The sequence below is a fragment of the Mobula hypostoma genome, chromosome 13, assembly GCF_963921235.1.
Source record: "Mobula hypostoma chromosome 13, sMobHyp1.1, whole genome shotgun sequence".
Lineage (NCBI taxonomy): Eukaryota > Metazoa > Chordata > Chondrichthyes > Myliobatiformes > Myliobatidae > Mobula > Mobula hypostoma.
The window spans coordinates 75109125-75136548 of NC_086109.1; the positions used below are offsets into that span (position 1 = coordinate 75109125).

The 27424-nt window shown below is 40.4% G+C and overlaps 1 protein-coding gene across 8 annotated transcripts in view; it reads left to right on the forward strand.

Moving 5' to 3' along the window:
• Positions 1-27424, forward strand: part of LOC134355682 (WD repeat-containing protein 72-like) — a 366748-nt gene that overhangs the window by 115481 nt on the left and 223843 nt on the right. For all 8 annotated transcript variants that reach the window (XM_063065955.1, XM_063065962.1, XM_063065960.1 and 5 more), the window contains exon 14: positions 23353-23552. In XM_063065955.1, coding sequence (XP_062922025.1) covers positions 23353-23552 — 200 coding nt within the window. The remainder of the gene's footprint in view (positions 1-23352; positions 23553-27424) is intronic.

A 27424-nucleotide genomic window follows, 5' to 3' on the forward strand; every position in this document is an offset into this window, starting at 1 on the left:
ATTCAGATTGAGAAGGAAAGTGTGTGGTGAAGTGCAAAGCCTCAGTGTGATGAACAAGTGACACTGTCCCAAGAAAGAGTTTTAGAGGAATGACCTCATTAGCTCAGAATTTGAACTTCACACACCTGATATTAGTTGTCTCCTGGACTAATTTGGCAACTTTTTGTTATCACTGAGCTGGATGAATTCAAGTGAAAGTTGGAGTTCTTTTGTATTTAAGCTAGGCAGTGATGGAATAAAACACAATGATGTTGCAGTTGCTACTTTTCAAAATAAATGTTAAATAGAGATAGAGATATATGTCAATGACTTGGATGATCGAATTGTTGGCGTTGTGGCAATGTTTGCAGATGATATGAAGTTAGGTGGAAGAGCAGGTAGTTTTGACTAGTAGAGAGGCTACAGAAGGACTTAGAAATAAAAGGGTAGACTATTTTTCAAATGGAGAAAAAATTCAAATATCTGAGGTGCAAAGGGACTTGGGAATCCTTGTGCAGGATTGACAAAAGGTTAATTTTCAGGCTGAGTCAGTGATGAGAAAGGCAAATGCAATGTTAGCATTCATTTTGAGAGGAATATAATATAAAAGCAAGTATGTAATGTTGAGGCTTTATAAAGCACCATTGAGGCCTCATTTGGAGTATTGTGAGTAGTTCTGGGCCCCTTATCTATGAAAGGATGTACTGATTGGAGAGGGTTCAAAGGAGTTTCACAAAAATCATTCCAGGATTAAAAACCTTGTCATATGAAGACCGTTTGATGGCTCTGGGCCCGTACCCACTGGAATTCAGAAGAATGAGGGGTGTCCTCATTGAAACATCGAATGTTGAAAGGCCTTGACTGAGTGAAAGTGGAGAGGATGTGAGAGGTGGGGGAGTCTCAGACCAGAGGACACAGCCTCAGAATAGAAGAGCGTCCTTTTAGAGTGGAGATAAGGAGGAATTTCTTTAGCCAGAGAGTGGTGAATCTCTGAATTTGTTGCTACTGGCAACAGTGGAGACCAAGTCATTGGGCATATTTAAGGCAGAGGTTGATAGGTTCTTGATTAAACAGGGCATGAAGAGATATGTGGAGCAGCAGGAGATTGGAGCTGAGAGGGAAAATGGATCAGTGGAACTGACTCGATGGGCCAAATAGCCTAATTCTGGTCCAATATCTTATGGTCTTATACTTTGTATGTTCTTTCAGTTACTGAATTGGGAGATATTGGTGGACAGCACTGATACTGATTTCAGTCCTGTTCATTCTATCCAATCATGTCAAGTGCAGCATAGTAATGTGCAAACTCTACCTGTCACTCTGCTGTAGTCTCAATGTAATGACAACAAATATTTCCATATTTCATATGATGTAAGAGGAAGCCAGATCACTAATTTTCCCTGTTATCTATTCTCCCCATATTCCAATCAATGTTCTCCAAGTCTACCACTCCTCTGCACACAAGGAGAAGTTTACATGGCCAATTAACCTACACATGCACACATCTTCAGAGTATAGGAAGAAACCGATGTACCTCAGAGAAACTCTGGTATAATTCTGTAATTTCAATATTCCTATGAACATGGCTTCCTATTGGCAGTATGGGTATACAAGCTATCTTTTGTTCTATCCTTATCCTTGTAAAAACTCCAACGGGATCCCACCACTAAGCACATCTTTCCCTCCCCCACTCTCTCTGCTTTCTGCAGGGATCGCTCCCTACGCGACTCCCTTGTCCATTCATCCCCCCCATCTCTCCCCACTGATCTCCCTCCTGGCACTTATCCTTGTAAGCGGAACAAGTGCTACACATGCCCTTACACTTCCGCCCATACCACCATTCAGGGCCCCAGACAGTCCTTCCAGGTGAGGCGACACTTCACCTGTAGTCGGCTGGGGTGATATACCGCGTCTGGTGCTCCCAACGTGGCCTTCTATATATTGGCGAGACCCGATGCAGACTGGGAGACCGCTTTGCTGAACACCTATGCTCTGTCCGCCAGAGAAAGCAGGATCTCCCAGTGGCCATACATTTTAATTCCACATCCCATTCCCATTCTGACATGTCTATCCATGGCCTCCTCTACTGTAAAGATGAAGCCACACTCAGGTTGGAGGAACAACACCTTATATTCCGTCTGGGTAGCCTCCAACCTGATGGCATGAACATTGACTTCTCTAACTTCCACTAATGCCCCACCTCCCCCTCATACCCCATCTGTTATTTATTTATATACACACATTCTTTCTCTCTTTCTCCTTTTTCTCCCTCTGTCCCTCTGACTATACCCCTTGCCCATCCTCTGGGTTCCCCCCCCCCCGTCTTTCTCCCCGGACCTCCTGTCCCATGATCCTCTCATATCCCCTTTGCCAATCACCTGTCCAGCTCTCGGCTCCATCCCTCCCCCTCCTGTCTTCTCCTATCATTTTGGATCTCCCCCTCCCCCTCCCACTTTCAAATCTCTTACTAACTCTTCCTTCCTTCAGTTAGTCCTGACAAAGGGTCTCGGCCTGAAACATCGACTGCACCTCTTCCTACAGATGCTGCCTGGCCTGCTGCGTTCACCAGCAACTTTGATGTGTGTTGCTTGAATTTCCAGCATCTGCAGAATTCCTGTTGTTTTTATCTTTTGTTCTAGTTGCTTTAGATTGAACAATTATTCTCTCCAAATAAACCAGTCTACAAATCATTATTTTACAAACTATAAAGCAACCTTCAAAGCCATTGAAGAAATCAGGCCTGATTATTGATGGGAAGCAATACAGTATTTATTCAATACTCTTGTATACTTGAACTCAGCAAAAGAGTAGGAATGCCCCTGTCTAATTTGTTCAATCGCTTCAATTGGGAAATTGTTAGCATTGCTGCTACCTTGACATCAATACATAAAGAATTTGTTTCCTTTAAGTATAAACACTGATGAGTGAGATGGCTTTCGATTGCAACACAGACAATTGATAATTTAGGGTGAATTGCAATGACATTGTATGAAAAACAGAATTGTTATAATTGTGTGTCATGAGAGACTTATAAAGGAATGAAAATAATTTGCTTGGTTATTGAACCTCATACTACTTATATTACCTATCTGCCTGGCTCATTTGGGACTGAATGAGATGAATTTAGGTTTAGAATGGTTACAGTAAGAAATGATAGAAGAAGGCCATTCATCCTGTTAAGTACTTACTGGCTTCTTACACTCCCACTCTTCTTGCAAATTCTTTCCTTTTGAATCAAGGGCCACAAGGATAGGGTACAAGAGGGTCAGTGTTGCCGCATTTCAAAAGAACTGTTAAGCCGAGTGCTTTGTCCCCGGCTCAGTGGATGTTAATAACAAGTGAGAGATTACTTCCTCTAACACTCCCTGAAGCAGATGAACCAATCATACTTCTCTTTGCTAGCTGATTGCAGAAAAAAAATTGCTCTTCAAGATAATTTGTTTTGAAGCATTTGAGATGTTTTTGATAGATGCAATAAGATAGAATATCAATGCAAGTTTTTCTTTTTATATCATTTATTGGCTGTATAACACAGAAATCGAAACATATAGCATATAAACACATAATTCTACTTTCTTGGTACATGCGAAGGAGATTAACAGAAGCTGGTGACTGATTGACCAGGTGAATGCCAGTTTCTTTTCATTTAACAACATTGAGATTGACAAAATTAAGGATTTTCATTTCACACCATTGCTTGCAAAAGAATGTATCCAGATGTTTGTTCACATTTTGCTGAATTTGAAGCAATGAAATAGTAAATATCTAATATATAGTTTTATTGAATGAATAACATTTCCAAACTTGATCTGGTTTTCTTTTCTAATCCTGACCTAAAGCTTAACAGAAGAAAGATGAAGAAGGTGTTCACCTAAAACTGAATTCCTTAAATCAGGGGTTCCCAAACTTTTTTCTGCCTTAGACCGCTACTATTAACCGTGGACCCTAGGCTGGGAACTCCTGCCTTAAAATGAGGTGCAATTTGTGTACGTTTTTGATGCTAGACAGTGGAATTAATTTGATGTGTGGGGCACTATTGTAGTTATTGATATTGTTTGCGTATTGTCTCATGCGCCAAGATACAGTGCGAAGCTGAACGTGCATACTCTTCATACAGATCAAATCATTACGCACCGTATTGCAGGAAGTCAAGCAATTACAATAGAAGTCATGAGCAGATCTAACAGTCAGATTTCTAGAGCATTGTTTCAGGGATGTTTCCTACTCTAGCAGCAAGATAACTTATATTTAATTAGTTGTAAAAATGTCGCTCCTTTAGCAGTTGGGGTAGCAAAGAAAACTACAAGGTTATTACAGAAGCGGACTAAAGATATCTTCTATTTGAACCCAGTGTGCATGACTCCAGACTCACTAATGTAGCTGATACAACTGCCTGAAAAACAAAGAAAAACTGCAGATGCAATTGGAAGTCCAATTTTGGAAAAATAGAAAATACTTAAAACACACAGCTAGTCAGACAGCATTCGTGGAAAGAGAAACTGTTCTAATGAAAGGACTTTACCCTGAATTTTACACGTGTCTTGCTTACACGGGTACTACCTGTCTTGTTGAGTGTTTCCAGCATTTTCTTATTTGAACCACTCCATAATTTAGGAGCAATCAGGGACAGATAATAAATACTGCTATGTCAGCACAGCTCACATTATGTGGACAAATAAAAGCAAAGTTTCAATACAGGATACCGCCTGTCTTATTCCAAGCATCGTGTCTATCTTCAAAATGGATGGTGTTTCAACACAGTGAGCTTAATACTGAAAGATTTACATTTCCAAGTCGTGTATTCAGTAGCTGTCCTAAAAGCATCTTGAACTGTTTATCAAGATTGAGTACAGAGCACATTTGTGCAAATTCTCTTTGATGATTTTCTATCCCCATCCAATTAAGAAGTGTGACATCTTGTAATGTAACCAGTTACATTAGTCAATATTGGTACTTGATTTATTACCTACTTTTGTATGCTCTGAACAGGGAAATCTACTTCTAGGGATTTTAACATGGACGTTATCTGTTGTGCTTTTATGTTCCTGGAACTGATGCATGTCATATTAGTTGTTTAACATTTAATTAATTTCATAGCAGAATTGTGCTTTATGTGGCCTTCAGGAATATTTTTAATTAAAAATATCTAAGGATATGTCAGGGGTGGTCATAATACAAATGATGGATGTTTCACAAGTGATGCTGGCCAGATAACTCATGAGTGACAAAGACACAAGTGAGTAATGACCCTCGAAGTAGAAATATTTCAGTGCCAGGGCTATTGTGGCAAGTTGTGTTTGCAACACTCTGCTTTCAGGTGAAGATTAAATGTATAATTCTTCACCTCGAGAAAATTAGATGTTGCTTTGTGAGGTCAGTCCTCTGGGATAGTTTTTCCAAATTTTTTTGCCCCCTGTTGACAATATGAAACTCGCTTGCCTAAGGAATGGTTGAGCAGAATAATTTGGTTTTAAGGAGGCTGGATACGTGAGGGGCAGGGATGGAATGATTAGGATGTGAAGACCAGAGAGTAAAAAGCTGCTATTGTGGAGTATAGTTACCTTGGTTTAAATGCGTAGTCTGTTTTTTTACTCCATTATTCATTTATACTTTTCTCTTGTCTTGAAATTAAATCTGCAGCTTTACCACCTAAAGCAGTGATTTTCTGATTGCAGTTAATGAAGCAGCTTATATGTACATATTTAAGGAACACATAAAGCATCGATTCTGTAATTCGGCTTTGATTTGTGCGAGTAAGGTGCAGTGACAAGGGTCAAGAGAGCTAAATTATATTTTCGGCCTTGTTGTCACCTGCTAACAGTACTCGGCACACGTTCCCAAAAGCTTGTCATACTTTTGATTTTTGGAGAGTGATGCTGGGATTATGAGACTTGGCTAATATGAAGGACAATATGTTGTTTTAAAGCAAACAAAGTGTTTAAAAACTTAGCTGTGCGCCACATCACATAAAAAAGGATTGGGTGTAAGTCGTTGTGGTATGAGACTACCTCATGGAAGGGCTTCACATCTGTTCTTTGTATTGTGCTGAACAGTTAGGTTGCCAACTTGATTTGCAAACTCATACCACTGATGCTGTATTGTCATGAAGCAGTTTTTCCAAGTGCCTCCTGTGTCACCCTTGATACCACTTTAAACACAATGCCTTGAATGTGTGTTTAATTCTAACCCACTGAGTACAAACTGTACCACTAACTAAGGCCATGAGACCTAGGAGCAGAATTTGGCTGTTCAGTCCATCGAACAGAGGAGATTTACTTTTCCACTAATCAGATAATATTGGTAAATGCAGATGACAAACATTTGTTGCTGCTCTAAGGACATTTATAGCTGTAGAGAAACAAAGAACATCCTCTGGAATGCTATATGATGAGGTATGACTGGCAGTAATTAACACCCCTATGTATGTTTTAATAGTGGTCATGTAATGCCGGAATATCAGTGATTTACACTTTTCATGGTATCTCATGAATAAATGATACCCGAATCTTTGGCTTGGAGAGTTGTTTTCCAACTAGAGCAGAAGATGATTCTGCATGCATGGTGTGTTATCACACAGAGGCCTCTGGGCATGCACAGTGATATTAAAGTATCTTTACACAGAGGATGGTGTGGATTATGGAACAAGCTGCTTCAGGGTATGGTAAAGGCAGGTACAATCACAGTATTTTAAAAGCATTTGAATAGGTAAGTAGATTGGAAAGAAATAACAAGATATGGACTGAATGCAGAAAAATGGGCTTAGTTTAGATAGGCATTTCTGTTGGTATGGACAAATTCAACATTCAGAGTTAACTTATTATCAAAGTACATATATGTATACTTTCTGGCAGGCATACTCAATAAGTCCAGGATAGAATAACAACCATAATAGAATCAATGAAAAATAAAGATCGCACCAACTGGGCGTTCGACCAGTGTGCAAAAGACAGCAAAATATGCAAATACAAAAAGAAAGAAATAATATTTATAAATAAATAAGCAATAAATATTGAGAACATGAGATGAAGAGTCCTTGAAAGTGATTCCATAGGTTGTGGGAACATTTCAATGATGGGGCAAGTGAAGTTGAGTCAAGTTATCCCCTTTGGTTCAAGGGCTTGATGGTTGAGAAGTAATAACTGTTCCTGACCCTGCTGGTGTGAGTCCTGAGGCTCCTGTACCTTCTTCCTGATGGCAACAGTAAGAAGAGAGCATGGCCTGGGTGATGTGGGTTCACGATGATGGAAGCCGCCTTTCTGCAACAACGCTCCATGTAGATGTGCTCAATGGTGGGGAGAGCTTTACCACTACCTTTTGTAAGATTTTCTATTCAAGGACATTGGTGTTTCTAAGGCAGGTTATGTTGCAGGCTGTCAATATACTCTCCATCACACATCTATAGAAGTTTGTCAAAGTTCTAGATGTTATGCTGAATCTTCTCAAACTTGTAAGGAAGTAGAATGCTTTCTTTGTAATTGCTCTTATGTACTGGACCCAGGACAGGTCCTCCAAAATGGTTACACCAAGGACCTTAAACTTGCTGACCCTCTCCTCTCTGATCCTTGGATGAGGACAGGCTCATGGACCTCTGGTTTCCTCATCCTGAACTCAATAATCAGCACCTTGGTCTTGCTGATGTTGAGTGAGAGGTTTTTCTTGTGACATCATCATCAGGTGAAGCGCCCAGTTTGCGCTTTGACTGCCATGGCCCACACACTCCTGTTTCGGGTCAAGTGGATCAATTCATTGGTATTCATTTCCAATTCTCTGGCTGCTGTCTCCATCATCATTTGTCTTTGTCTTCCTCTTGCTTTCTTCCCTTCAATCTTTCCCATAATTACCGTGCATTCTAACTCCTCTTTCCTAATCACATGTCCAATGAAGTTACGTTGCCTTTTCATGATCTCATACATTATTTCTCTTTTTGTGTTTGCTCTGTTCATGACATCCTCGTTAGATATTCATTTCATCCATGATATTCTTTGCATCCTCCTCAAAAACTACATCTCTGCTGCTACTGTTCATTTCCTCATGTTACAAGATATTGTCCAACATTCTGAGCCATATAACATAACTGGATAAACGTAACATTTCAGTACTCTGAGGCGGGTTGTCATGCCTGGTTTAGTATTGGTCAGTATGCTCTTCATTCTCGTAAAAGTGTCTTTTGCCATCCCTATTTGATGTCTAAGTTGCATCTGCCATCTGATGTCACCCAGCCTCCTAAGTAGCAAAAGTTCTTTACTTATTTTATGTCTTCCCTATTTATTCTCAGCAGGCAGATAGGATTCTCTATTCACTATTCACTATTCTGCAGATAGGAGTTGTGGCACCACTCAATCAGATTTTCAATATCCCTCCTACATGCCAGTCACCACCTTTGATTCAGCCTACGACAGTGACGTTATCAGACAACTTGAATATGGCATTGGAGCTGTTTTTAGCCATACTGTCATAAGCGTAAAGCAAGTAGAGCAGGGAGCTAAGCATCCAGTCTTGTGGTGCACCTATGCTGATGGAGATTGTGGATTCTGGCAGTAAGACTTGTTTTCGTGTTGTGTGACTCCATAAATCTATGAAATAGCATAAACATTTAATGTCATGACAAAATTTTTATTAGTATTATGAGATCTATGAGACCATCATGGAAGGTATAAAATAGAAGCATGTTTCAGCATTTATTATCCAAGTCAGCACTACCTGGGTCTGTAATAAAGAGTACAAGGCATTAATCTTGTCCGGGTAAATGTTGCTTCTGAATTTCCACATCACTGGTAGCTCAGTCTCACCCTTTCATTGATGATGTTGTCAGCATCTCCTCACGATCACCTGTTCCAGGTCCACAAGCAGCCAGAGCAGCTTGTTCCGACAAACTATGGACTCACTTTCGAAAACTCTTTCATCTCACGTTCTCAATATTTATTGTTTATTTATTTAATGTTATTATTATTGCTATTTCTTTTTTATCTTTTTGTATTTGCACAGTTTGTTGTCTTTTGTGTTTCTTGTATTGTGAATGCCTGCAAGAAAATGAACCTCAGGGTTCTATATGGTGACATACACGTACTTTGATAGTAAATTTCCTTTGAACTTTGATCCAGTGGCGTAGGACCCAAGGATCCTGTATCTCCTTCCTGATGGCAACAATGAAAAGAGAGCATGGTCTGGATGGTGGGAGTGACCATCAGGAAGAACTCTCTGATCTTCAACTAATGCTGTGGCATTTTGGAATCTACGTGGGGGAGTAGACTGCCTCAATTGAATGGTCTCATCTGTAAACAGCAACCTGGCAATCCAGTCCTGCACATGGTACTCATGTTTCAGCAATGAGACAGCAGAGAGAATAATACCACCAACATTTTTAAAGTAAAATTCAAAGTGTGGCAGCATTGAAAAGATTAATTGCTCAACAGGTTACTGACCTGGATGAATGGGATCAGCAATGGTATGATTATCTTAAGCCCTGCTCCCAGATGTTTTAACAGATATTTTAATATAGAAACACTTATGCAACAATTTCTATTAAATAGCAGGAACTAAGAAGTCATGGCAAACCAAAGCCACTGTGAGCACCCAGAAACATATAGATAATTGCAGCTTGGCCTATACACCAGAAGTCACCACCATAAAATTATTTCCAGCTTGAATGGTTCCTGTTTTATTTCGAGTTTATTCTCATCTGCACAAGTAGGTGTCTGCAGGTGAAATGGAAAACTTATTTACAGCATCACAGACACACAGCATCGGAGAAGCTGCATTCACGAGAATAAACAGAGCCATACTTTGAACTGAACGTTGTGAGTTCTGAACTTCTACAACTCTACAGTCTTGGGAGAAGATTTTATACTTTCAAAAGATGCAAAAGGAGGTAATTTGACCACACAGGCTCTGAGGGGATCAATTCTATACAACTTCTCGTGATTTCCCCATTCATAAAGTTATTCCATCTCATAACTGCCCATAAACTGCTCTCCGATTCTCTTTACACTAAGGGGAGCACACTTGGAGCATTATGTTAGTCCTTGTCACCTCATTATAATCAGGGGGTGCAGAGGAGATTTAACAGGGTGCTGCAAGCATTGAGAGGAACAGTTTAGCAAGCTAGGGTTTTTCTCTTTGGAGCAAAGGAGGACAAGGGGTGACTTGATAGAGGTGTATAAGATGATAAGGGGCATAGTAAACACAAAATACTCTGCAGATGCTGCAGTCAAAGCTACACTCACAACCACTGGAGGAACTTAGCAGGTCGGGCAGCATCCGTGGAAACGTCGCCCGACCTGCTGAGTTCCTCCAGCGGTTGTGAGTGTTGATAAGAGGCATAGATCGAGTGGACAGCCAGTGCGTTTTTCCCAGTGTGGCAATGGCTAATACCAGATGACATAATTTTTAGGTGATTGGATGAAAGTATAGAGGTTGTATCAGAGGCAAGTTTTTTTAAACAAAAAGACTGGTAGGTGTGTGAAATGCACTGCCAAGGGGCATTGGTAGAGGGAGATATGTTAAGAACATTTAGGAGACTCTTAGATAAACACATGGATGAAAAGAAATTGAAGGAAAGGGTTAGATAGATCTTGGAGTCAGTTAAAAGGTTGGCACAACATTATGGGCTGAAGGGCCTCTACTGTTCTATAATTTACAATAGCCTATTAACTTGCCATTGCAACTTTGGCATGTGGGAGGAAACCATAGACTACAAAGTGAGCGTGCACGCTTCATACAGACAGCAGCAGAGATCAGGTTTGTATCCAGGAGTAGTGAGACTGGAACTCTAACTACTGTGTCAACATTTGATGTGCAGCGTACAATTCTAAGTACTGGGAGATCTGCTAGGCAAGTTCCTAAAAGGCCTGTAAATCACTCTAACACTTCGTTTTTGCACTAAGTTTGAGTCACAAACCACCTGGGGTAAACTTAAAACAGATGGAGAAGTGATATAGATCCGAGTGGGATGGCATGTTGGAGGTCCCTTACTGCTTAATCAAACGACGCGAGAGTTATACTGCTTCTTTTGAGTTGTGCACATGAGTGATATAAGCATGTCCGATAATAAACTTGTATTTGGAATAACAAAATTCAATGACCTAGAAAAATAAAATCGCTAAAATTTTATCCTTGCTGCCTGCGAAATAGGTGTAAGATGCAAGGGTCTGAGAGCTGCCTTTAGCTGCATGAGCTAGTGAAGTGTATATGTTGCATTTTGCATCTGAAACTCACTTTCATTAACATCTGAGGTGCAGAATTTTGGAATGAGAGCACAACAGTTAACACAACTATTTCCTGTTTTTACTGCAGGCGTCCAAGGACCATTTACTAATGCTGGAATGTGCACTGTTTCAGAGATCAAACATGTTAAGGGTTTAAAGATTTTCTTTAAAGCTTATCCTGTGTCATCCATGACACATTTGTTATACACCATCATAATTCCTTCATTTTGACCCTTTTGTCCTTGCAAATATTAGTGATTTAGTGTTGCTATCATTGTCTCTCCCTCTATTTTTCTCCAGGTCATTGGTCAGAATTAGATTTGAGTGGGCAAATGTGGCCCTGCTGATAAATCCTGTAGTTGTCTTTCATGTCCTGAGGCTGTGGTGTAGCTCAGGTCAAGGTCGTGGTGGTCACTGATTTCACTAAGTATGTTCTTGGTAGCCTCAGGTTTTATGAATGCAAAGATTGGGTATGTATTTAATAACCCACTTCCTGAAAATATGCTTAATCCAGAACTAAGAGCCTGTAAACTGAAATAGCCAGGCCTTCTTAAGATTTTGCGTTCGTATGTAAAATACAGTACAGTTGTATTAAAACAAAATCTTGGAATGGTTCCTTTTACATTTATATGTCTGTTTTCATGTTTTGGGTTCATATTTTCTAGATAACTAACTCTATTATCTTAGGGTCCTGGAGGCTTGCTCAGATTTTCAGCCTTTTATATATTTGCAGGACTAAGGTGCAGTAACTGTGAAATGGTTTTGTTAGAAAGGGCACAATAGGTCGATGCGTGCTGAGTTCCTGCTGCCCAGACAATGAACTTCATCAGTAACTGATGATAAATGATGCCTGTTCAATTGGACTGACTGACCAGGAACCACGATTGACTACTGGCTATTGCAAACTGCCTTCTTTTTCTTGCATTTTTTAATTTTTCTGAAAGATTCTTCCATGATAGGATTGATTGTGAGACCTTGGATCATTTTGCAGCTCATTGCACCGTTGAAAGCAGTAGGTGTAAAGTTGTGTACTGCATTTTAAATAGATACAAGATACTTTCTTACATAGGGTTTGATGATTATGATACAAGTGCATGATTCTATTGATTTCAAGAGAAAAATGTGGAATTGTCAAATAATAATGCGGTGGAAGCATTATTATAAAAATGCTATTTTTGCTTCCATTCATTATCCAGTATGATTTTCTCCCAAACTTGATTTTTTTTTGCAAAAGCATAAAATATGAGCTTTTAAAGTATTTAACACTCATAGGTGTGTAGCTCTGTGTGAAGCCTATTGTGGTAACGTTATCTGTTCAGGAGAATAGCAATATTGGTAAAAGCAATTAAGTACGTATGGATTTCCCTTGTTTTAAATTGTAGCTCTTCAGCTTTTAAAATATGTGAATATAAGTCATTTCTGAAATGTGTAAACTGGAGAAGATTACACAGCTGCCATGCATTTAAACTTCTGGATATTATTGCACTGACTTGTTTGGGTTCATTGCCACAATTTTAGGGATGCTGAATGTTTTTTTTACAAGAAGGGTTAATTTGAACATCCAGCTCTGAAGTGTACAGAATTTTGCCACAAATCCATTGGAAAAGAAAACAAAAGAAACCCAGCCAACACAATCCATAATGTAGTTGTTCTCTCATGTCTTCTTCTCATTGTTACCATTAGGAAGGAGGTACAGAAGCCTGAAGGCATGGACTTAATGAATCAGGAACAGCTTCTTCCCCTCTGCCATCTAATTCCTGAATGGACACTGAACCCATGAACACTACCTCACTACTTTTTTTCTTTCCTATTTTTGCACTACTTATTTAATGTAACTATTATATATATATATATGCACTTACTGCATTTCAGTTTTTTCCTTTTATCTATTATAATGTATAGCATTTTCAAGTTGCTGCAAAGTTAAATTTCACAGCATATGATGGTGATACTAAACCTGATTCTCATTTTGATTATACTAGCATCTGATCACATCCTTCCTTCCACAGAGTTCCTGATTAAGTTAAACGGCATTCAAGCAGTATTGATATGAAGCACTAACTCTTTCCAGGGATGTTGCCTGACCTGCCGAGTATTCCCAGCTTTTTCTCTTTTAGTATTATTAGTACAGTCAAGTGCTACAAGTTGTAGATGCGGTAGCGGTGTGATCACTTGAGTTGAGTCTGATGTTCTCCTCAGGGATTGCCTATTGGTGGGTCCTCAGGTGGTTGTGGAGGCCGATCCTGGATCCACATAACAACGCACACTAAGTGCTGAAGGATCTCCTCAGGTCAGGCAGCATCTATGGACGAGAGTGAACAGTCGACGTTTCGGGCCGAGGCCCTTCATCAGAACTGGATTCACGTGTTCTGGTGCAGCATGGGCAAGAGTAGGTGGTGGCTGTGGTTACTGGTTGGGTCTTTTTGTTGTTCAGTTTCTCCTTTTGCTGTGGCCGCTCTTGCTCTCTGCAGCACCACAGGGGTTGGCCTTATGTAGCACAGCCCCCTCTTGAACAGATTTACTCCAGGTGTATCATTTGAGTGCAATGTCTTCCCAGTTTTTAGACGTAATGTTGAATTACTTCAGGCTGATTTTGATGTTATCGTTGAACCTTGTGTTGTGTCTTCAGATGCAGCCAAGGATCAGGGAATTGTGAATACGTAATTGTAGTTATTTGCAATTAGATTAGATTATAAGAACACTCAGTTCTCGTTTATTGTCATTTAGAAATGAATGCATTAAGAAATGATACAATGTTTCTCCAGAATGATATCACAGAAAAACAGGACAAACCAAAGACTAACACTGACAGAACCACATAATTATAACATATAGTTACAGCAGTGCAAAGCAATATCATAATTTGATAAAGAACAGACCATGGGCACGGTAAAAAAAAGTCTCAAAGTCCTGAGTCGATCAACTCCCCAATAACAGGTGGCAAAAGGGAGAAACTCCTTGCCATAAACCTCCAGGCACCGACAACTGCTGATGCCTTGGAAGCAGCCGACCACAGCCAACACTGAGTCCGTCCGTCCAAAAACTTCGAGCCTCCGACCAGCCTCTCCGATACAGCCTCCCGAGCGCCATCCTCTGCTGAGCGCCTTCGACCTTGCCCGGACACTGAAACAAGCAAAGCTGAGGATTCGGGGCCTTCTCCTCTGGAGATGCCGGACCACACAGTAACAATGGCAGCGAAGCGGGCATTTCAGCAGTTTCTCCAGATGTTCCTCTGTACTCTCACGTCTGTCTCCATCAAATCAGAATTGTGCACGGTCCCCTACTTGACAAATAACAGACATCATCACTGAAGTGGACACGCGCACTGCATCGCGCCGCCATCTTCTCCTCCTCCTCCTTGAACTCTTTTGAAAAAAAAAGATCATTGAACTGCTGAAAGGCATGGTATTCAATCCAGGAATGCTGCAGTTTTAATGGAGAGAGTGTTACTGAAGGGACCACACTGTTACTGGGTCTGCGAAGTGAGGAAAAAGCAAAAGTTAGATGATTGCTTGAGAGCACGATTAGCTTAGTTGTGATATACCTAACATTAAATGTGGCCAAACACACTAACTGTGAGTGCTGTATCAGCCATTGGTTTTATCAGAAGGGAAGAAGTGAGCAGATGTTGCCCAGTTGAATTCAAAGCTTCCCTAATTGCTGAGCCACATGATGAAGCTCGATGGTGGATACAGCTCTCTCTGGCGTAGCACAATTTACAAACAATTGATACAGGAGAGCATTAGCTAAAGACGAACTACTTCTTTGTTGCTTCAGATGAACAAGGGCAAATCACTCCGTGACGTACCCAAATGTCACAACTCAAGGGAACGGCCATTATGTTTTTCACCATGCCAGTTTTCAATCACATATCACTGACAAAAGAGCCTTATGAAATTGAATTTCTCTGCTAATCTGTTTGAGGGGATTTTGATTGAGGGATAAGCATTGTCCCAGGCACTAGTGACTATATCCCTGGTCAACCCTGGAAGTGGCACCCTGGGGTCTTCTGCACCCATCTGTGAGGGTGGATGGAGCCTTGGTTTGATGACTCATTCACCACCATCTGAATGGCACTGTGAGGCTCATTATTAAATAAGAACTGATTGCATTAAATTGTTTCTGTGATATTGTTCTCTCTTTTTTGATGAGTTAAAAATTGAAGAAGCCAGCAAAAGACTGCCCTGAAAATGGACCCTTTCAGTAGCTATAGCTGCTCGCAGATTTGATGCCTAAGGCTGTAAATGAATAAAAAAACGTCAAAACTGCTTCACCATTTCTGCCACCTGCCAATTTCTATGACTTTGAAAGATGTATTAGATACACACAAACCTTAGGTCCAGTTCTCCACTTCCAGTGAATAATTTATATGATTGGCTGTTGAAATCTGATTGTAACATTGTTCAATAGCTTCTTGGTGATGTATGGGAGTGAGCAGTTCTTGTAGTGCTCGGAATGGCAACAGAGCAGTGGTTCACTTACCTTCTTACCATGTTCGTGTAGAACGCTTACCATACCCACACACACTCAAACACAAAGAGCCACATTTATGTTTGCATACATACATACATACAGCTACTTGTGTGTCCATATATACAAACTAGCATTTGAACATGTCCAGGCAAGGACGTGTTCAAATGCATGCATGTACAAACACACATAGATATACCACACACATCCGTGCACACAAAAAACAATTCACACACTTACACTCACTTGCCGACATGTTTTCACATCCAAGTTTCGCATCAAAGTGACACCACTTTTGTTGGTCAAAACAAGGTGGTGACTAATTGGCATATAGGAGGGAGATTAAAAATCTGATTGAGTGGTGTCACAACACCAATCTCCCTTTTAAAGTCAGCAAAACCAAAGAACTGATTATTGACTACAGGAATAAGAAGCTGGAGGTCCATGAACCAGTTGTCATTAGGGGAACAGAGGCGGGGAGGGTCAATAGCTTCAAATTACTTGGAGTCAACAAATCAGAGGATGTGTCCTGGGACGAGCCTATAAGAGTCATCACAAAAAAGACACAACAGTGCCTCGACTTTCTTAGAAGATGGATAGATTCAGTATATTCCTGAAAACTTTGACAAACTTCCATAGATGCACAGGGAGAGTATGCTAATTGGTTGGATTGCAGCCTGGAATGGAAACACAACGTGCAGCAATGAAAAAGTCTAGAGAAAATGGTTGCTACAGCCTAGTCCATCACAGGCAAAGCCCTCCCTACCAGTGAGTACATTTACAGAGAGTTCCTGTCAGATGAAAGTAGCAATCATCATCAAAGTCCCCACCAAGAAGGCCATGCCCCTTCTAACTACTACCATCAGGCAAGCGGTATCGAAGCCATAAGTTCTACATCACCAGCTTCAAGAACAGATATTACTCTACAACTGTCAGGTTTCTGAACTGCTGTTGATAATTTGACTCACCACAACTCTGAGCTAATTTTACAGACTCACTTTTAAGGAATCTGTACAATTTGTTCTCCGTATTATATTTTCTCATTTGCACAAATTGGCTTTTGTGCTTGGTTGTTTATCAGTCTTCATTTATTTATATGGTAACATATATGTACCTTGATTATAAATTTAATTTGAACTTTTCCAGAATGATGCTGTTTGTTTCATGCATTTACAGAAGTGATTTCTGAAATGATGTGGTCTTGGCAATATGATTAATTGTCATGAATCTCCCACCACTGCTGTAATTGAAAACCTTCTTCCTTCCCCCACCCCAAACTATATCACCAATCTATCAATCTTCAGCATGCTCATGGGAAATATGAATGCACTCTCTCTTCTCCCGGTGATGATCAGGTCCTGCTTGCCTTGTTATGACTCTTAATCATTTTGGGTCTTCTCAGACTTGTACCAGATTTTCTGAACTTCAGCCACACTGAAAGTCTGTGGGCAAGGGCAGAGCTTGACTGGTACAGTTTTAATTTTTTAACTAAGTCATTGTTTTACTGCATCTGCAAGGGCCTTAGTTTCCTCATCTGTTTCCTTCAGCTCCTTGTGTAAAGCATTGACACCCTGAGAACTCCTGGTCAGATGTTTAAAAACTGAAAAAACTAATTGGACATGAAATAGTAAAAACAACATGGACAACTATGGTTTGAGGATGGTCAGCATCTGTGAAAATTCATCAGCAGGTTCTTGGAAGGGCACCAAATATGTTGTTCCTGGGGAAGTTGCTGGGAAGTTGAATAGCACATGATGATCATTCCTTGTAGCCATTGGGTATATTTAAGGCAGAGGTTGATAGATTCTTGTTTAGTCAGGACATGTTGGGATACGGGGAGAATGGATCAGCCATGATGAAATGGCAGAATGGACTCCATGGGCCAAATGGCCCAATTCTGCCCCTAGATCTTATGGTCTCATGGAGCAAGTTGTACTAAACAACTGAATGGACCTGCATGCGAGGAAGGGCTTGTCCTTTAGCCATTTGACTACGGTGGAGAATATGAAAGAAATTGAATAAGACAAGGGGCCATGGCAACAGAGGTCGACCAAAACTGAGGAAAATTGGGGATTGGTAGAATAGGGGTCAGTGCTGAATGGCATTGGTGGGATTGAGTCGAAAGTTGTTCGCTGAAAAGATAATCAGTAGGGATGAGAGGAGGAAGGTGGTTGGTCATTAAGGTGGGGAGATGGAAGAAGGTCAGTGTCAGTGAATGAAGGTAGTCTGGTTCAAGAGAACAAAGGACCAGACAGTTGGTGGAAGGGATGCCAGGTCCAATGAACAGATCAATGAGTTTTTGAGGGAGGGACACAAGATTAGAAGGGTGATGTTGCATATTGCTAAGAATAGTGAGATAGTGGGGGGGTTCCTGAGGGAGAACTGGCAAAGAGGTCCTACTTAAGGTATGTTTTCAGCATTTGTGGCTTCTGTCTACACGAGTGACCCATTGATCAAAGTTAAAGAAGAGGCATCTATGTACTTTGTTGGACACCACTGTACATAACTGGCTGTCAGAGGTGCAGAGAACACAGAAGAAAAATCTGCAGTTCATGCAGCAATTTCCATATTTTCAATTACATTGTATTTGTTATTGAAATTGAATTGAATATTGTAGAAAAGTGTGGAACTAAGCAATCCAAATTGGGAACAGTACTTTTTCTAACATAACTAGGATCAACTGTTTTATACACTTCTATTCAGAATCAGGCTTATTATCATTGTCTTATGTGACAAGAAATTTAATGTGTTGCTCAGCAGTACAGTGCAAAGACTTTAAATTATGATAATTACAAAATAGATAAATAATGCAAAAAAGGAATAAACATGGGCTGCTCAGAAATCTGATGGCAGAGGGGAAGAAGCTGTTCCTAAATCCTTGAGTGTGGGTCTTCAGGCTCACGTCCATCCTCCCCAATGGTGGTAACACAAAGAGAGCAAGGCCTGGATGGTGAGGTTCATTAATAATGGATGCCGCCTCTTGAAGATGTTCTTGACAGGGGCAGAGTAGTGCCCATGATGGAGCAAGCTGAGTCTACAACATTCTGTTGGTCTCTTGTGACCTGTGCATTGGGGCCTCCATTACCAGACAGAGCTGCAGCCAGTCAGAATGTACAGTACATCCATTGAAATTTGCTAGTCTTTGCTGACTTATGAAATCTCCTCAAACTCCTAACGAAGTAGTGCTGTTGGCATGCCCTCTTCATGGTTGTATCAATGTATTGGGTCCAGGATAGACCTTCTGAGATGCTGACATCCAGAAACTTGAATCTACTCAAACTTTCCACCACTAACCCTTCCATGAGAGCAGGTGCTTGTTCTCCTGACTTCCCCTTCCTGAAATCCACAATCAATTCCTTTACTTGCTGATATTGAGTGCAACCTTGTTATTAGAATGCCACTCACCCAGCCAATCTATCTACTCTGTGCTTCCTCATTGCTATCTGAGATTCTTCCAACAAAGCAGTGTCATCTGCAAATTTATAGATAGTGTTTGAGCTGTGCTGAGACATACAGTCATAAGTGTAGACGGAGTAGAGCAGTTGGGCTAAACACATATCCTTGAGTTGATTGTCAGGGAGGAGGAGATGCTCTCACTCATCTGTACTGACTGTGGTCACCCAGTGAGGTTACTGAGCATCCAGTTGCCGAGCGAGATACAGAGCTCAGGTTCTGAAGCTTGGTGAGTAATGCTGAGAGAACGATGGTATTGAAAGCTGAGCTCTTATTGATAAACAGCACCCTGACATTTGTTGTTGACTAGGTGCTCCAAAGTAAAGTGGAAAGCTAGTGAGGCTGTGTCCACTGTAGAGCTTTTGCAGCAGTAGGTGAATTGCAGTGGGTACAAGTCCTTGCTTAGGCAGAAGTTAATTCTAGCAATAACCAACCTCTTAAAACATATCATAATGATAGATGTAAATGCTACCAATTGATAGTCATTGAGGTAGCTCCCCCTGCTCTTGTTGGGTACCGGTTCCATGCAGGTTGATTGTGCACTTCAGACTTCTTAAAATATTTTGAAAAGAAAACCTGTTCTTTTCACAAAAAAAGAAAGTGATGCAACTTTTAAAAGTTGTATTTGCTGATATTAATCATTTTCTCATTTTTAACAATATATGAAGGGCTACACAAGGAAAATATGGTGTATTTGGAGGTCTGGAATAAAAGCAGAAATTGCTGAGTATAATTAGCAAATCAGCGACTTCTTGTGAAGATTGAAATAGAGTTTATGTTTCAAGTGATGCCAATGTATCCATGGCATTCTTATTTTGGCTAGCTGTCAAATATGCTTAGAATCTGACTGAGGAACTGACAAACTCTGCTATAATGTGATCATTTTCATTGTTTTCTTGATTGAATGTCTTGTGGTGGTGGGAAAAGAAAGTGAACTATTACTTGCTGAATATTGTCCCACTGTATCACTTGATATATAGATAATTACATTTTGATAATGCTGTGCTGCATTAAATACTGTTTAATTAAATAAATCATTTTCAAAGTTATGGGTAGAAAATTACAAGAAATTATATTCTCTACTATTAGACTAGGGAGGTTGGCATTAAAAGGGCATCAGGATAAGGGAAAAGGAGGTATTATGAGAAGTGCATTGATAATAATAATTCCCCAGCTTATTAAAATATACTTTTAACATAAGAATTCTGAAGCCCTTTTAACTTTTATCACTATTGACAGCTCAGCTGTTTGATTGGTGATTGAACAGTTCTATTCATAATTTGCCACATTAAATCCCATGTTGGTATCACTTGCTTCCAGTTTGAATGGGGTTTAATTGGTTCTTACCAGTCCATGTAAAGGCTGTATTGTTTGCTCATAGCTCAGTCTAGACAATAGTCTTGTGCTTCTTCCCATGCCAACTTCAAGGCGAAGATGTCTCCTTTGAAGCTCACTGAACTAAATATTGCCTGCGGTATAAACTGTACAGAGCTAACATGATAATCCACCCTCATTCATACTCTGTAACTATCTCTTGTCCGCGGCTTGTATTTTGTGAATAGATTGTCTGCTCAAACTATTTGAGGGGCTCAGTGCAAAATGATATGGAGACTTAATTCCAAAGTGTAATGAACGGGAGGGTAAATTTAATAAAAAGAATAATCATCGGAAAGCAAGAGTAACTATTCATTGCATTAAAGACCCACTTTATTTTAAAAAATAACATTAACATTTTAACTCGCGACAATAGATCAGGAGTTAGGAAGTTGCATGCACGACATTGCAACTCTGGTGCATTTGTACGATTTGAGGGGGTTTGCTGCAAGCGAACAGAGACACTTTATCAGATCTCCTCCATCTCTGAGCTGCTCATATTGTTCCAGAACATTTGGTTCAAAATTCCGGTCCTTATCAATTTTACTAAAGAATCAGTGGCAATTATTCAGGTTTTCAAGCATGTCGTTAAATGAGGAAAACATTCATCAATGCAATCATATTGATAGATGAATATTTCGCTCCAGGTTAAAACCAATAGCTTAAAAGAAAATATATTATATTACCAAATGCATAACTAGGGAAATGTGATATCTCAGTGATATACTCTGTTAGCCTGAAATGGGAGATAATGCATAGAAGGAAGAGAGGAAAGGAGTTAGGGTTTAATTTTGTCATGACAACCCATTACACTCATATTTAACTTGATGTTATGTTTGAAAATAGGATGACATTGCCCATTCAGATCCTCACAATCAAAGATAGATCTACAACATTATGCCCTTTACTGGGATCAAAATGAAATACATACTCAATAGCTAACCTTACAATGGCAAGGGGTTTGTTATGTGTACTGAAAATGCAAATAGAGTTTGTTTATTCATAAATTTTTAAAAATACTTTAATTAATTCTGATTATTTATTGCATGGTCCTAATTTAAAGGCGTCATCTGTCCAAAACAATATAGTTCTATACATGATTATTCAGTGGGAAGAGAGAGCAAAGGAGTAGTCAGCATCTACTGTATGGATTCATAGTGTAATACAGCATAGAAACAGACTCTTTGGTACAACGGATCCATGATTTTCATCTGAGCAAGTCCCATTTACCTGCACTTGAACTACTTCCCTCTCTTTTTCTATCCATCTGCTTCTCTTAATAAATTTTAAATGGTATAATTCAAGATGCAAGTACATTTATTATCAAAGAATGTATAAATTATAAAACCTTGAGATTTGCTTGCTCACAGTCAGCCACAAAGCAAGAACCTGAAAGAACCCAATTAAAGAAAAAAAGAATAAAATAAAAATCAAAGACCAACACTCGATGCCTAAGAAAACAGAAAAAAAAATTCAAATCATGCAAACAATTGAAGTGAACAACAGCATTCTGAACCAAAATTGAGTCCTCAGATCCGAACCCTGGAGAAGCCTGGAGTAGGCCCAAGGCCTCGGTATCAGTTCATCATATTAGTGGACATGGAGCACTGCAGTTGTACCAGCCTCTGCATTTTCCCCTGTCAGCTTGTTCCATTTGCCAACAACCCTCTGTGAAAAACTTTCCCCTCTGGTCTCTTTTAACTCTTTCCCCTCTCACTTTAAATCTATGCCCTCTAGATTTATGACTACCTCCTCCTTCATTCATCTTATGTGTGTCCCTCATGATTTAACATATCTCTATAAGGTCATCTCTCAGCTGTCTATGCTCCAGTGAAAAAAGTCCCAACCTCTGCTTATAACTCACTCTCTCTGGTCCTGGATATCCATCCTCCTTGTAAATCTTTTCTTCACCCTTTCTAGCTTAATGACATCTTTCTTAAAGCTGGGCAATCATAACTGCATATAATGCTCCAAGTGTTGTCTCATTAATGTCTTGTAAGTTGCAACATAATACTGAATGCACCCGTGGAACTCAGTCTGTCAAATGTCACCGTCACTATCACCATCCTGTCTACCTATATTGCCACTAATGGAGAACTATGTACCTTTATCCCAAGATCCCTATGTTCTACAATGCTTTCCATGGCCTTGCCACTTATAACTTGCTTCTGTATTGCTAATGGAAAGATATTGAGGGAATATACACTCAATGGCTACTTTAATAGGCACACCTGTATACCTGCTCATTAATACAAATATCTAATAGCCAATCATGTGGCAGCAATTTAGTGCATAAAGACATGCAGACATTGTTAAGAGGTTCAGTTATTGTTCAGACCAACATCAGAATGGGTAAGAAATGTGATCTAAGTGACTTTAACTGTGAAATGATTGTTGGTGCCAGATGGGGTGGTTTGTGTATCTCAGAAACTTCTGTCTCCTGGAAATTTCACACATAGCAGTCTTTAGAGGGTTTACAGAGAATAGTGTGAGAAAACAAAAAAAAATTCAGTGAGTGGAAGTTCTGCGGGCAAAATCACCTTGTTAATGAGAGAGGTCAGAGGAAGATGGCCAGAATAGTTCAAGCTGACAGGAAGGCAACAGTAACCCAAATAACCATGTGTCATAACAGCAGTGTGCAGAAGAGCAGGTCTGAACACACAGCACATTGAACCTTGAAGCGGATGGGTTACAGCAGCAGAAGACCACACCGGGTTTCACTCCTAAACCTTAAAAAAGTGGCCACTGAATGCAAGATCACGAGGTTATACAGGAAAGGTCAGTCATGATCTTACTGGATGCCAGAACAGACATAAAGGGCTGAATAGTTAATCTCTTTTGCTTTCTCATGTCCTTATGTCCTCTTTGACAGGAACACTTGATCGACATGAGACTGGTGAGACAGCAAAGGCAATCATTGGTTCCTGTGAAGATTCACCGTCTATATTCATGAATGCAATTGATTCTTTATCCATGGGAGCTAGACCTCTTGATCCAGTCAAAAAGAAGAGTTGCAAGCAATATGGATCTTTCAAATTGAGCACATCTCCAACTACTTTCCACACATCAGAGGTAACTTGCATTCTTACTATTCTGAAATGAAGATTTTACTGTTTGAATCAGAAGATGAATGGCAATACATAATGCCAGGGCGTTTACTAAATTCAATTAATTTCCATCTTTGGGCTTGTATTATTAGTGTCTATTTCTTTTTGTCATATTATAGAGTTACAGTGGAAAATAGTTGGTATGCCCTGGGTAAGAGTTCTACCACTATGCTGTGAGGTATTTTTTGTATTTTAGCAAGTTTCTGCAAAAGCATTGTGTCCTGCCTGTAAGACTGTTTTGGCTTTGGCTAATGATAAAGAGCCATGTTGTCCAACTTAAGAATGTTGTATATCAGCGAATCAGGATTGTCTGGGTATGTGCTGTAACTCAGATTTCTGAAGGGCAGTAGTCTGGTTTCGGGGCTTTTGTCAGGAGCAGGGCTCAAGGGAAAATGCTGGCAGAATGCTGCCTGAAGGAGACCCCGTTGTAAGAAGTGCTTTGTGCAGATGAATAGTTCCAAGGAGGAAGTGCCAGTACTCCTGAGTTAGTCAGTTCATTTGTGATGGTCTTCGAGGGAAGTCTGAACTGTGGCTAGTGCCTTTCACACAGAACATGGGTTCAGTGTATGAGTATGATACACTCGACTACTTCAGAAATGAGCTCCAACGTTTATGTGCACATTGGACTGGTTTAACTGTAGTGGGCTCTTTTATCTTTCTTTCCTTTTCCTATTATCTGTTTGATAAAGTTGAAAATTGGTAAATATACTCCCTTTATAATTTTATTCTGGTTTTCAATCTGTCATTTCTTGGCAATTGATAATTGTGTGTGAGCCCTATTTAAACAGCATTCACGACGATCAATGTTCTTTAATTGGAACATCTCAACTTTTCTGCTTAGTGGAACCCACGTCATACTGACCCTAGAGGTATATTGTTGATGAAAAGTGAAAAGCCTCTCACCAGTGAGTCATGTGGCTGTTAGCAGAGTTAGCAGCGAGCCATGTTTGTTTACAAGCCCTGGTGACAGGGTTACATAGTTTTGCAAGCCATCCATACAGATCATTAACAACCATATGCACATTGAGATAGTACAAGGGAAAAACAATAACAGAATGCAGTATACAGTGCTGCAGTGCTACAGTTACACTTTCAGAGTAAGTGCAGTGCAGGTAGACTATAACATGCAAGGAATATGCTGAGCTTAAGAGTTCATCATTAACAAGGCCTTTTCAAGCCCTTAACTGTGGGATAAAGCTGTCTTTGAGCCTGCTGGTTGTATGTAAGTTGGAGCAAAGTAGTATTTTTCCTCATCCCAAAAGTTTGCCCAACCAACGCTCATCCACTCTCCCAGATTGCTTGCTCATCTCCCTCCCAGTCACCTCTCTTCCAACTCCCCCGCCCACAACACGCATACACACATTTACACATACCAAGACTCACAACACGCTGGAGGATCTCAGCAGGTTGGGCAGCATCCTTGGAAACGATCTGTCAACGTTTCGGGCGGAACCCTTCGTCAGGACTGTAGAGGGAAGGGGCAGAGGCCCTATAAAGAAGGTGGGGGGAGGGTGGGAAGGAGAAGGCTGGTAGGTTCCAGGTGAAAAACTAGTAAGGGGAAAGATAAAGGGGTGGGGGAGGGGAAGCAGGGAGGTGATAGGCAGGAAAGGTGAAGAAGGAATAGGGGAAAACACAATGGGTAGTAGAAGGAGGCGGAGCCATGAGGGAGGAGGTAGGCAGCTGGGGGAGGGGGCAGAGTAATATAGGGATAGGGGAAGGGAGGGGGAGGGAATTACCGGAAGTTGGAGAATTCTATGTTCATACCAAGGGGCTGGAGACTACCTAGAGGGTATATGAGGTGTTGCTCATCCAACCTGAGTTTAGCCTCATCATGGCAGTAGAGGAGGCCATGTATGGACATATCCGAATGGGAATGGGAAGCAGAGTTGAAGTGGGTGGCAACCGGGAGATCCTGTCTCTTGTGGCGGACAGAGCAGAGGTGCTCGACAAAGCGGTCCCCCAATTCCGGCCCGTAACATTGACTGATCGTTTCCACGGATGCTGCCGGACCTGCTGAGTTCCTCCAGTGTGTTGTGAGTGTTGCTTAGACCCCAGCATCTGCAGAGTACTTTGTGTTTACACATACCAAGATCCTGCACCAAGATACTTCTTAGGCAGGCTCAACAATTTTGTCCCTTCTAATCTATTACTGCTGAGGTAATCACAGTTAATGACAGTTAGTGAGTAGTGGTGTTCCACAGGGGGAGGTGTTGACTGCTTCTCTTCATGTTACACATCAATGATTTGGATGATAGAATTGAGGATTATATGGCCAACTTTGTGGATGATACAAAGATAATGGAGGGCCAGGTAATGTGGAAGAAGCTTGTAGTCTACAGAAGGATTTAAATTAGGAGAACAGGCAAAGCAATGGCACATGGTAAATATTTTAGGAAAGTGTATGGTCATGCACTTTCGTTTAAGGAATAAGGTGTAGACTATTTTTTAAACGCGGAGAAAATTCAGAAATGAGAGGTGCAAAGGGATCTGGGAGTCTCTGTGCAGGATTCCCTAAAGGTTAGCTTACAGGTTGAGTGGCAGCAAGAAAAGCAAATGCAATGTTAGTATTCATTTTGAGAGGATTAGAATACAAAAGCAAGGTTGAATGCTGAGGCTTTATAAGGCATTAGTCAGACTGCACTTAGAGTGTTGTAAGCAGTTTTGAGTCCCTCATCTAAGTAAGGACATGCTGGCATTGGAAAGAATCCAGTGTCGGTTCATAAAAATGATCCTGGGAATGAAAGGGTTAACATATGAGTAACGTTTGATGTCTCTGGGCCTAAATATGCTGGAGTTTACGAGGGGAGATCTCATTGAAATCTATTGCATATTGAAAGCCCCAGATTGAGTGGATGTGGAAAAGTGTAGGTGAATTAGAAAAGGTGGTGGAATTGGTGTTAGACGAACCCTCTGGCACTGAAAATGTACTTTTAAACCTAAAATGTTGTTTCATTCCTTCAATTGTAATTATTATCAGAAATTCTTAAAAATTGTTAGGTATCTGCCTTCTAACCTAGTTACCTTTCCTTCTATTTTGCTTGTTGTCTGAGATATGACACTGAATTAAATACTCTCATTCACCCTTCCTGGTTCAGATATTGTACCTCAGTGAGGACTCTTAAGTCTTGTCTTTTATAGGAACAGACAATTGATGCTGAAACCAGAGTTTAATCATTATAGAATACATTTTTCTTTATTTGGCTATCGGATGGCTGCAGGCACAGTGTTTAAAACCAACTCTCCACCCGAAAAATCTGTGGTAAGTATAATGAATGGTGATTGCCATTGATTTGCCTGTGAGTGAAAAGTCTGGGTTATGAAGCACTGCTAAGAGTTTCCTTCATTTGTCCTTTAAAATATTTATTTAAGTTGTATCTGAACTGCACACAGCAAATTATGATACATAGCAATTGCACCATACTTCTATTTTATTAGCTGATTAGCCTATGGCATTGGCCATTGTAAATCAGAATACATGTGAGCAGGTGACTTGTACTATCAAATACCACCGAAATGTAAATGTGTGAATATTAACGGCAAAAGTATACAATAGTTCCTGTGACGAGGGGCCTAGGCGAAGATGGTTGGACCGAAGTGCTGGAGTATCGGGGCTGGAATCGAGACACGATGCGAGACAGAAACAAGAAATGTTCTCTCAGAGGTGTGCATCTCTTTTGCTACTAGTGCGCAAGGAAATTTAAACGACGCAAAAAGTTTGTCACCCTCTACCTTGGTGGCACGTTAAGTATATTTCATGATCGTACACAATCACACTTCCTTTACCAGTTTCTGATGTGGAAAGTGTTGACAACATGGATTTTGCGATGATTTGTCTGC